We start from the raw sequence: 12849 nt of genomic DNA on the forward strand, positions 1-12849 counted from the left end.
GGACGCCAGTCCCGGTCCCGAGACCGCAAACGCGGCGACGACAACCTACTGTGGGACGGCTCCTTCCCCCCGCTTGGCAGCGACGGCAGCGACAGCCCTTCCAGCCGCACTCGCAGCCGTTCCACATCCGCCTCACCCAGCTCTCGGGCCAGCTCTCAAGCCCGGCCGGGGACCAAAGCAGCCAAACAAGTTGGATGGAAGACTCCTGCACAAGTCACCGCTTCTCCACCAGATTCACAGGTAAGGGAGCTGGCAGATATGGTCAAGGAACTACAGCTACAATTGGCCAAAGCAAACGCTAAAATTCATAGCCTAGAATCAGCACAGGCAAACCCCAAATTGCAACCACAGCAGGTGGCTCACGCTCCCACATCCGACCCTGTAGGTGATCCACGCATGGACACTGAGCAGCCTAAGCGCACGAAGCGTAAAGCACCTCTCCCCTCCTCCCAAGCAGACATAGATGCCAAATTCGAGGCAGCTGATGCGCGAATGGCCCAATTCGAGGGCGCCCTCCTTCGACTCGCCCCCACCATTGACCGTCTAGTAGAAAGCTGCGCCACAATGGCAGCCAACATCCAAACCCTTCATGCCAGGCTCGATACCCTCACGAATCCCCCGACATCAGCAACCCCCTTGCAGTCGCCAACCCCTCCTAACTACCCAGCACCCATTATTGTCGCCACATCGGAGAGTGCAACCGCGCGCTCACGTGCAGGCGGCATTCTTAAATCACCCGTCGCGCTATCACAGCGCCCCGAACCCTACGGGAAACGCGATGGCTAGCTCCCCCTTCACAGTTTGGCAATGGAACTGCAGGGGCTTCAAGGCGAAGCGGCGAGCCTTGGAGCACACCCTGCAGGCCCAGCCGCACACCCCCCACATCATCGCACTTCAGGAAACATACATGGACACGAAACTTACCAGCTACGCCGCATATAACCAACAAACGACACCAGACCAACGGCCCAACACCGCCATCCTGGTCCACCAAAATTTAGCAGCTAATCATATAGACCTTAGTTACCCCGAGGTTCCGCACACTTTCGTACAGGTCCTACCGAACAGTCGCTCACAAGCCCCGCTCCACATCCTTAACGTCTACAGCCCCCCTAGCGACAAAAGCACACGAGTGGCAACCCTCGTTCGTAAGGCCTGCGCGACTGCACAAACAGGGATGCTACTCATCTTAGGTGACTTCAACGCGCCGCATAGCGAGTGGGGCTACCCCCGCAAAGCATGCGGTCGTAAGGGAGCCAAAGTGTGGGAGACAGCCCAAACACTGGGCCTGACACTACTCCTAGACCCCGACAGGCCTACTCGCATTGGAAACAGTGTCACACAGGACAGCTGCCCCGATCTCACTTTCGCCCGCAACATCCCAGACGCACGCTGGGAAAACCTCGGCATGAACATAGGTAGCGACCATTATGTTCTCAGCACAACCTTCACGGCTACACACAGCAAAGCCCCCAACTGAACAATCAGGCACACTAACTGGGACGCCTTCCGATACGTGCGCTCCAAACGCACTTCGGCCCCCATAGACGACCTGGACGCATGGGCAAACGCACTTCTCGAAGACACCGCCAATGCCACCTCCACGACTACACAGAACGAGGATGGCCCCTCTCCCGACGCCAAACTAATACACATGTGGGAGGCCCAGCGCAGTCTTAGGGCTCGCTGGCTCCGCCAAAAGCACAATCGACCCCTCAAGCTCCGTCTCGTTCGCCTCGAGCGAGAGATCGAAGCTTACTCCGTCAAACTGAGTCAGGAGCAATGGCATCAAACCTGCGACCGTCTTAACGGCCAGTTAGGATGCAAAAACTCGTGGTTCTTGCTCAGACATTTACTGGACCCAACTCACACCAAATCCACATCTCACAAGAACCTCACCCGTGTCATACACGCTTTTCAGGGAACAAATGAGGAACTCCTCGCTACCCTGAAAGACAAATACATCAATACTTCCACTGAAATTCCCATCCCTTCAGGATACACGGGTGCTCAGAACACCAACATGGACGCCGACATCACGGCAGGAGAAGTCCGCGCCGCCCTCAACCAGATTAAAACCACCGCGGCCGCTGGCGACGACCACATAACCAACAAGATGCTTCGTAACCTCGAAGATCAGTCCGTCGAAGCACTCACGGACCTCTTCAACCAACATTGGCGTGAGGGTCGCCTTCCAGACACTTGGAAGCATGCCAAAGTGATTTTCATACCTAAGCCAGGCAAACGACTCGAGCTGGGCAACCTTCGGCCCATCTCGCTCACGTCCTACCTGGGAAAGGTCATGGAACACGTCATACTCAATAGACTCCACACTCACGTAGACCAAGAGGACCTTTTCCCCCCCACTATGATCGGCTTCAGAACCGGCCTCTCCACTCAAGACATTATGTGGCAAATCCAACACGACATCCTCGATCCGAGACCCATCCGAGCTACACGAACCATCCTAAGCCTAGATGTCAGCAAGGCTTTCGACAACGTGTCACATGCTTCCATCCTGGCAAACCTCTCACAAATGAATGTAGGCACTCGCACTTACAACTACATCGCCGACTTTCTTCATAACCGTACAGCAGAACTTCATATTGCAGACCTCCACAGTGAGAAGATCACACTAGGCACCCGAGGAACACCACAAGGAGCAGTCCTATCTCCGTTCCTTTTCAACACTACAATGAGAGGCCTCCCTCTGCTCCTGGAAAAGATACCTCACATTAAACACTCAATATATGCCGACGACATTACCCTGTGGACCAACTCTGGCTCTGACGGGGAAATCCGAAACTCCCTCCAAACAGCAATCGATAAAGTACACTCCTTTGTACAGGCGAACGGGCTCACATGCTCCTCCACGAAGTCCGAATTACTAGTCATCAGGGACAGACGAGCTCGCCTGCCTGTCCCCGACCCGCAAGAACCTATTGTGCTTCAAGTCGACACACATCCCATACCTCCGGTCCGCACTATTCGCGTTCTGGGTATGTTAATACAGAACAACACGCAAAACTCGGAGGCCATTCAGCGCCTCCGCACCACAGCCAACCAGATCAACGGCCTTATCCGCCGCATCAGCACCCGCCGCAGAGGTATGAAGGAGGATGACCTCTGTCGGCTCACGCAAGCTTTCCTCATTAGCAGGATAGTCTACTCCTACCCCTACTATCACCTCCGCCGGAAGGACGAGGAAGCTGTGAACAGCATTATACGTTCAGCTTACAAAGCGGCACTGGGGCTACCTCAGTACGCCAGCACACAGCACCTCCTCCAACTCGGCATCTACAACACGCTCACAGAACTCATAGAGGCACACAAGACCGCCCAAATCCACCGCCTCTCCCGCACTAAACACGGGCGGCTCATACTTGATCGTCTCAACATCAACCCCATAGGCGACGTCCACCCCACGACGCCCATTCCGATAGGGGTCTATAGCCGCCTAGTTATAAAACCAATCTCCAAAAACATGCTACCTGGCCGCCATGATACGCGCCGTCAGCTGAAAGCCCAAGCACTAGATGCCACATACCTTGCCGACGAACACGCAATATACGTAGATGCTGCACGGCAAAGTGCAAACATATACGTGGCTTGTGCAGCCACGCCACAGTCTACTCTCGTCACCGCCGCCACAGTAGTAGCTCACTCTCCGACAGCGGCAGAAGAAACCGCCATCGCGCTGGCCATCGCTGACCCACGTACGCGCACAGTCCTCAGCGACTCCAAAAGAGCAATACAAAATTACTCGGCAGGTTTTATCTGCCACCCCGCTGCACGCATCCTTCGCGGCTGCACTCCCGACCATAAGATCAACCTGGTCTGGGTACCCGCCCACGCGGGAAACTCTGGAAACGAAGGGGTCGACCGACTAGCCCGAGGACTAACCAACCGGGCTGCCGGCCCCACGGACCCAGACGCTCTTGCCGAAGCTCCCCAGAGCTTTGCCGAAATTACCAACCTCTACAGAGAGATGAGACGCCAGTTCCCGCCTCCACACCCCGACTTAAACCGAGCGCAAGCCACCTTGCTCCGCAGGTTGCAGACACACTCTATCCTTAGCCATTCTAGACTTTCACTCATCACAGACGGGGAATACGACCCCGTCTGCCAAAATTGTTACCAGGGAAAAATCGCCACCCAGGCTCACATCCTCTGGGGTTGCGCGGGAAATCCGCCCCCTCGAACCTTACTGCCAGCTCCCTCCGAAGATGGATGGAACGAACTCCTCAAAAGGCCAGACAAGAGCATCCAACTGGCACTCATTTCGTGGGCCCAGGAAGTCGCCCCCACCTGGGGGCCACACCAAGCCCACCTGCCCTAAATCCCGCCAATCTATGGCAATAAAGTTGTTTCTCTCTCTCTCTCTCTCCCCCCTTTGCTTACTTCATTCAGTCCATCATTTATCCCTTACCTTACGGCACGGCTCGGGTGTCCACCGACATATGTGAGGAGTTACTGCGTCATTTTCTTTCCTGAAAACCAGTTTTCATTTTTCTGGTGACCCGCCGCGGTGGCTCAGTGGTTAGGGCGCTCGACTACTGATCCGGAGTTCCCGGGTTCGAACCCGACCGCGGCGGCTGCGTTTTTATGGAGGAAAAACGCTAAGGCGCCCGTGTGCTGTGCGATGTCAGTGCACGTTAAAGATCCCCAGGTGGTCGAAATTATTCCGGAGCACTCCACTACGGCACCTCCTTCTTCCTTTCTTCTTTCACTCCCTCCTTTGTCCCTTCCCTTACGGCGCGGTTCAGGTGTCCAACGATATATGAGACAGATACTGCGCCATTTCCTTTCCCCAAAAACCAATTATATATATATATATTTCTGGTGGGTTTGTCCCTCTATACTACGCATGAGTCATCTGTTAAAACGTCGGTGCGCCTTTTGCCGGAGTATCTCATAGAATTACGGTAATTGCACCACTAAACCCCATTATTTCACCCACTGATCCCCACTAATGCGACGCAATCTATTTAGTAGGTTGGAGCTTCAGCAAAAGCCGTAACATTAACTGCGTGTGGAAGGCATGAAAGCCAGGATGTCGTATAATGGTCCTGAGATAAGGCTCGGTGGTCAGCGCAAATAGGATTGGCGACAGGAGACAACCCTGCTGAACCTTACCTGTGACGGGGAAGGGGGAACTCTCTCAGTCATCCATAGTGAGAGTGCGGTGGATACCCTCGTATGCCTTACGATGAATCTGAAAGCCCTGAGTGCTCCAAAAATGTAACCATGCTCGATGCGGTCAAACGCCTTTTTCTGATCTAAAAAAACAGAGACCTCTCGCCGAGCGCCTTTGAGTGCTCGAGCTAATATCGCGAGTGACGAATAACAGCCTGTGAATCTCCCACGCCGGAACTGACCAAGCTTTATGGTTACCAATCGCCATAACACCCCTCATCACACCCCTCCATCACACCCCTCAAGCGCCGGACTATATTATAGCTGCACAAGCTTTGAAGAGCGTTACTTGCCTCTAGTCTTCCGGTCGAAGTGACCCTGAATCGCGTTTAGCTATAAGAATAATTCGTCCGCTCCAGAAACTGCCGAGAAAATCACAGCTCTCGAAACACCGGCGCAGAACAGATGTTAAAGATGGACCCAGATTTTCCAGAACACCAGGTAACATTCCATCGGCAACCATCCGGGCCAGGCGCTCATCCCCGTTTCATTACATATGGAGCAGCCTTCAGCTGCTCCTAAGTCGGAGGCGCGCAATGAGCGTTATGTACCTCAGGGGCTTTGCGGCAACGTGGTCAATAAGGAATGTGCTACAGCAGCCGCCTCATCTACTGCGATGGCTGTTTGCGGCATAGTGTCGAAATGCGCCATAAATGTGCCTGCGACAACACATTGGGTGTTTGACCACCTGGTCTTGAGCTGTGTACATAGCTTGGTCTTGTGAACCTCTACATTTCGGGATGTGGACAAGGGCCGCGCCTACATCACCAAGCTGCGGCAGACAGGGACGAAGCAACAATAAGGCCTTGGTACCGCTCCGGCCGCTCATGATATCGTGCGCGCATAAGAGGCGTATGGTGGCCAGCCCACTAGGAGATTTCAAGTTTCGCTGCCGTGTCTACCAGGTCATCTGACACGCGACGGCGCAACGCGGGATCTTCCCCGGAGCAATGCCAGCGCCACTACGTCTTCGGTGCGCATCACGTGTTGCTGCCACTGTCGACCAGTGTAGCGCTCAAAGCTTGTGACACACTCGCATTTGAACGTGAGCCTTCCAGCAGGTGCACATCTAAACGCCACGGCCGACTGGTTCCAGCTTCAGGGAGAGACAGAACAAGCAGTGCCGGTCGATGATCTGAAATTAAGTACACCGCCGTCGACGGCAAAGCGACGACGTTCGTCCTCGACACTACGCACAAAGAGCCGCCCAGCCTGCTGGCCTATCCACCGCGCTGCAATGGCAAACAAAACTGCGGGCCGTTCGCGGAGATTGTGAGCATTCACCGTCGAGCTAGAGCCTCACAAATGTCCAAATATCGAAATTGTGAATACGCCCTGGATCATTACGTAGCGACCTTATTTGCGCGCGGATATGAAAAATTATTTCAAAACAATTGGCAGTGTCATAGCTCGGCTATGCCGGATATAGGTAGCGTGAGGTGCGTTTCTCTGGCTGAGCTTGTTGTGGTCGCTTTATGTATAGCAGTGACAGACATATAGGCTCCATCTCGGCGGCTATGCGCCGTTTATTACGCTCGGAATTTTGGCATCTCCGTTTGGCAATCCGTTCCTCTTTCTGTTCGGGCGTCTCCGCTGCTCTCTTCGCCTTCTTTCGTTTTTTTTTTTGTTGAGTAGCCAAGTGCCAGGTGAGAACTTCAGGGTTGGATGAGTTAATATTCTCTTCTCTATCCCATCATTTAGCAGCGGCTGGACTGACCTTCTCTGCATGTGTGTCAAAGGTTGTCATAGAGCTCCTCATTACATCTCCGCCTTTTATATGCAATGCTGCGCATGGGACGCGCGGTTCCGGTGATAGGGCGGCGTGTGGAAAGGCGGCCATAGAGAACCATACTTTCGTATGCATATTTCTCTATGAGGCGGCGACGAAGAGCGTGGCGCACCCGTGTGGTCTCTCTGGTTGCCATGGTATCGGCGCATGCGCAAAACTGCTCATCCGCGTCACGCCACGCGCGCCCTCGACGACGGCGAAACGCACGCCGCAACTGCTGCTCCTCTTTGGTTGCCACATAGTAGGCCAACGCAACCAACGCCCCAACGCTATGTTCGTACAGCTCGTACTACTCGTACAATGTTGGTTGCCAGACATCGCAGCGCCCGCTGCAGCTCCAGCTGAAGTTGTTTGCTTGAGAATAAATGAGGGTAACCCCGCCTTTCGGTTATTTCCGAAATTCTCCTGCTTTGACAGGCGGGCTGGCTGCATGCTTATTTCGGCTCAGTCAGTTCTCCTATCCAGCCTTGTCCGTATTGATTGCCTTTTTGAATATCACTTTTATGTGGCATGGCAAGGAATATCTAACGGCTTAGAGAGAAAGGTTGAAGAACCAAATCCAGATGGTAATTTTAACTCCTTGGCCGAAATAGTGCGAGCATGTTTGGTGGTTCAGCGCAATGATCGCTGCAGCTGGAAAATCGTGGGGTGGATTTCATCAGCGGTACGTCGATCCCGTACGCTGCTCAATGTCTTAAATGAATTTGTTCATTCTGAAATATTTATGGCGTAAAGATAGGAGAAAGATTGAAAACAAATGACGAGGCGCCACTTCCAACTTAAATGACTAGTAATGTTTTTGAAATCAAACCTTGCAGCGTTGCTTGAGAACATTGCATTTTCACCTTCGTCAAGGCAACCTTTCTTCACCGCTGGTTTGCGACGTCAACGAGATTTAATGTTTTTTGAAATCAATCCTTGCTGCTCTGTTCGATAACGTGACATTTTCTCCTTCGTGCGTTCTCATTTGGAAGTGATCGAGTTACAGTTTTCTAGCGAGAGCTACACGGGCTACCAGTCGAGTATTTCGCGGTAGCCTGGAGAGGAAAGTTGTGCGCATGTGCTGTTACCATGGCAACCAGAGAGGAGCAGCAGTTGCGGCGTGCGTTTCGCCGTCGCCGAGGCCGCGCGTGACGTGACGCGGATGAGCAGTTTTGCGCATGCGCCGATGCCATGGCAACCAGAGAGACCACACAGGTGCGCCACGCTCTTCGTCGGCGCCTCATAAAGAAATAAATATACATACGCAAGTATGGTTCTCTATGGCCGCCTTGCAACACACCGCCCTATCACCGGAGCCGCGCGTCGCATGCGCAGCATTGCGTATAAAAGGCGGATATGTCATGGGGGGCTCTATGACAACCTTTGACACGGATGCAGACAAGGTGAGTCCAGCCGCTGCTAAACGATGGTATAGACAAGAGAATATTAACTCTTCCAATCCTGAAGTTCTCGCCTGGCACTTGTCTACTCAACTAAAAGAGAACGAGCGTAAGAAGGCGAAGAGAGCAGCGGAGACGCCCGAACAGAAAGAGGAGCGGCTTGCCAAATAATAATAATAATTGGTTTTGGGGGAAAGGAAATGGCGCAGTATCTGTCTCATATATCGTTGGACACTTGAACCGCGCCGTAAGGGAAGGGATAAGGAAGGGAGTGATAGAAGAAAGGAAGAAGGAGGTGCCGTAGTGGAGGGCTCCGGAATAATTTCGACCACCTGGGGATCTTTAACGTGCACTGACATCGCACAGCACACGGGCGCCTTATCGTTTTTGCTCCATAAAAGCGCAGCCGCCGCGGTCGGGTTCGAACCCGGGAACTCCGGATCAGTAGTCGAGCGCCCTAACCACTGAGGCACCGCGGCGGGGTGCTTGCCAAACGGAGATGCCAGAATCCCGAGCGTAATAAACGGCGCATAGCCGCCGAGTTGGAGGCTGTATGTCTGTCACTGCTAAAAATACAGCGACCACAACAAGCTCAGCCAGAGAAACGTACCTTTCGCTAGGAATGTCCTGGCATAGCCGAGCAATGACACTGCCAATTGTTTTGAAATAATATTGCATATCCGAGCGCAAATAAGCTCGCTACGTAATGATCCAAGGCGACTTCACATTTTCGGTATTTGGACATTTGCGAGGCTCTAGCTCGAAGGTGGATGCACACAATCTCCGCAAACGGCCCGCAATTTTCTTTGCCATTGCGGCGCGGTGGATAGGCCAGCAGTCTGGGCTGCTCTTTGTGCGTAGTGTCGCGGACGAACGTCGTCGCTTTGTCGTCGACGCCGGTGTACCAAATTTCAGACCATCGACCGGCACTGCTTGTTCTGTCTCTCCCTGGAGCTGGAACCAGTCGGCGTGTCGTCTAGATGTGCGCCTGCTGGAATGCTCACGTTCAAATGCGAGTGTGTCACATGCTTTGTGCTCTACTCTGGTCGACAGTGGCAGCAACACGTGATGCGCATCGAAGACGAATTGGCGCTGGAATTGCTCCGGGTAAGATCTCGCGTTGCGCCGTCGCGTGTCAGATGACCTGATAGACACGGCAGCGAAACTTGAAATCTCCTAGAGGGCTGGCCACCTTACGCCTCTTATGCGCGCACGGTATCATGAGCGACCGGAGCGGTACCAAGGCCTTTTCTACCCCTGTCACACGGCGCGTGTAATGTCATTCGCAGGAAATGACAGGCAAAGTGAATGTCATTGCGACCTGACGTTTCCTGTCTACACGGCCATAGGAAATGTCATTTCACCGATATTTGCAATTGACGGCGATGTTCATCGGCAAACTAGGTTGATAACAAAACGTTACAAATTATGCTTTTTCCTTACGCATGTTCTGTTTATTGTTAGTAATATAATGCTAAAGATTGACAGGCTATTAAAAATATATTGGAATGCTAAAGGTCAGCAATAGTCCATAACAGAGCCGCTTAACTATCCAAAGCAAGACAGGCTGAAAGCCGCTAGTGATGCCTCCCGTAGTCAGCAATATGGCGAGCTGTGGAAGTGTTGGCGAAATTGTGACCGTGACGAATGACGAGCAGTTCAAGCGAGCATTATTTGTTCTGAAGATTCTGAAAATGAAACGTCCGAACCGGCTGAAGCGAGTGATCCGCGAAGACTACGAGGGATTTGGAACAGCGTCTGCTGGCCAATACTTTTACGGCGGCCGCTGTTTGGGGCTCTAATTCATCAGGAATTATCCGAGAAAGATGGGCGTTTCCAAGAAATGAAAACTGGTTTGAGGACACGCTGCCTAACCTGGGTGAATGTCATTTTAAGCAGGCCTTCCGCGTGAGCCCTGCCACGTTCAGGTACGTGGTGGAATTGCTGCAGTCAGTCTTGCAACGCCAGGTCACGAACATGCGCAAGCCCATTACTGTGGAGAAACGCGTTGCCGTGGGATTGTATCGCCTGTGTTTCAGCGCTGAGGACAGGACAATTGCATATCTTTTTGGCATTGGCCGGTCCACGGTGAATACTGTATTCAGAGAATTCTGTCAAGCAGTGGTCAACAACCTTGAGAGCACCTGGCTGCACTTGTCACGGCAGACGGCCGAGCACATGCGGGAGTGCTACGCCGTCACTGGTTTTCCGCAGGCCATCGGCGCGCTAGACGGGTGCCACTTCGCCATATCACCGCCCAAGAAAGATGCTGCAGGCTATTACAACTATAAGGGCTGGTACGTTCATTTACATTGCCTTTGAATTTGTTAATAGCAGTGCAGGGACAAAACAGTAAATGACTGAAAACGGCATTAACCAAGAAATTCTTGTTTATATGATACCGCGACATTCAGGTTTCCTTTTAAAAAAATGTTGATTTGTTTTACAGAAGCTTATGCAGTATGTATACTGAAATGCAGAATGCTGCATCAGCTCCTTCACTGACAGATGAGCATTTTTTTTCTGCACGTGATAAATAGAACACAAATCCTCATTTTTGTTTGTTTTGCTTGATAAAACCTAGCGTTTGTGCCTTTTTTCTCCTTCAAAGTAATGCAGTAAACATTTTCGATAAACCTACCAACCCAAACTGAAATACTAGTTGCTTCAGGTAGACATTCCGCTCACAAAAGAAAGCGTCGACCGGAGAAGCATCATTAATTTGTGTTTTTCAGGTGGTAAAATACATTGCCTAGGAGGAAACCGCTGTGAATTCAAATATTTCTGTATATACACTCCTGTTCTCAGTATTTCTAAACTTGATGTTGACAAACTGATCAAAACTTTTTAATTTACTTAGACAGTTTCTGCACCATGCTGATAAACACTTCTTACATGCAGGCACAGCACCATACTGCTGGCGATTGTTGATCACCAGTACCGGTTCCTCTATTTGAACGTGGGAAGCCCAGGCAGATGTCATGACGCCCATGTTTATGGGCGGTCCAAGCTGAAGAGAATTGTGGATAGTGACCGCTTCAATCCTCCAGTCTCCGTCATTGAAGGGACCTGTTGCACCAATTATTCTGTTAGACTAAGCCTTTCCACTCACATCGCATTTGCTGAAGCCATTTTCAAATGCCACATGCGGTTCGAAACAAGCTCTCTTCAACTACAACCTATCCACGTCGAGGAGAATTGTGGAAAATGCATTTGTGCGAGTGAAGGCACGCTTCAGATTCATTATGAAGAGAATAGAGTGTAAACCGTCAAATGCAAAGCAGGCCACTAAGGCGTCCTGTACTTTGCACAACATCTGCGAAGCCTTTCGAGACAACGTGGACGAGGAGTGGGTAGAAGATATGCACACATTCAATGCACTGTACCAGCAGCCGTCACACAACAGTGACGCATGTACTGGAGACGGCCAGGATGTGAGGGCTCCACTTGCAGAGTATTTCTGGAAGCGGGCCCAGTAAATTTAGTGACCCATGAGGAGCTCAAGAACATACTTTATTTCTAAGTAGGGAGTAATTACTCATTGGCATCCACCCAAGTGCAGCCATACGGCATTGGGTGGATGCCAATGAGTAATTACTTCCTTATTACAATTATACTCCACCTTGGGGGATTCCCCTAATAATTTCCCCTAATCGTTCTAATAATTTTAAATAGATATAAAGATATAAATAACCGTACTAAAAAAGCATTGCATGAATTATTTCTTGAGAAATAATTCCTGACTTCTTCGTACCCATGTACAGCTGTTCCCTTGTATGTTTTTGCAAATTTGTTTTTTGCACTTCTGTATTTTCAATAATGATGATTTTATGCTTTTTGACTGTCCTGTTTTTGTGAAAACTGTAACCTGACTATATGTTTGCTTTTTTATTTTGTGTATGTAAAGATTTTCAACTGTATCTGTTCCTTTTTTTCTGTGCATGTAACGATTTTGAACTGGGTCTGCCCCTGTTTCTTGTAACGGCTGCCTGGGCCTCGTCAAGCTGTATACCTACAGCTTTTAGTCCAGGCAGCCAGCCAGAATTTTCTGGGAAATAAGTGGAATTGAATTGAATATGAACATACTTTATTTCTACAGGTATTTGAGGAGTGCATTCGTCAACTGTTTCTCGGTGGCTGTTTATTCCTGGAGAATTTCCATCTCCATTCTCCTCAACTCCATTTCTTCTCTCCGGCTTCTTGTGAGGTCGGCGCACAACTCACGATTTGTGTTGACAAGGTCTTGTAAGAGGCTCTTTTGTGTGGCATGCCTGCTTGGCTTCGCTGTTTGGTGGCTGTTTGGTGGTGGTGTTTGATGGTGGCTGTTTGGTGCTGGTGTTTGGTGGTGGTGTTCGGTGGCTTCGCTGTTTGGTGGTGCTGTTTGTAATCTGTGGTCTGCGCTGGGTGCTGCCGGTAAAGGTGAAGAGGGTGAGGCCAGGGCTGACGGTTGACATCTCGATTCATATGGTGGTGGTGAAGGTG

The 12849-nt window shown here is 51.2% G+C and overlaps 1 protein-coding gene across 1 annotated transcript; it reads left to right on the top strand.

The window, feature by feature from the left end:
- The first annotated feature begins 8328 nt into the window (after positions 1-8328).
- On the top strand, positions 8329-11846 carry LOC144124951 (uncharacterized). The gene is made up of 5 exons (XM_077657957.1): positions 8329-8370; positions 9421-9474; positions 10534-10664; positions 11269-11396; positions 11530-11846. Exons 1-5 carry the CDS (start codon positions 8329-8331, stop codon positions 11844-11846), a joined length of 672 nt encoding a protein of 223 aa, XP_077514083.1.
- Positions 11847-12849: the final 1003 nt, after the last annotated feature.

The sequence above is a fragment of the Amblyomma americanum genome, chromosome 1 (assembly GCF_052857255.1).
Source record: "Amblyomma americanum isolate KBUSLIRL-KWMA chromosome 1, ASM5285725v1, whole genome shotgun sequence".
In the NCBI taxonomy this organism is placed as follows: Eukaryota; Metazoa; Arthropoda; class Arachnida; order Ixodida; family Ixodidae; genus Amblyomma; species Amblyomma americanum.

Excerpts from the sequence above, each read along its gene's own strand:
- LOC144124951 (XM_077657957.1), top strand. The coding sequence starts at position 8,329 with ATGGGGGGCTCTATGACAACCTTTGACACGGATGCAGACAAG. Across the intron at positions 8,371-9,420 it reads TTGACACGGATGCAGACAAG|TGGCAGCAACACGTGATGCG; the intron begins GTGAGTCCAGCC and ends TCTGGTCGACAG. Across the intron at positions 11,397-11,529 it reads GCTGAAGAGAATTGTGGATA|CTCTCTTCAACTACAACCTA; the intron begins GTGACCGCTTCA and ends GTTCGAAACAAG.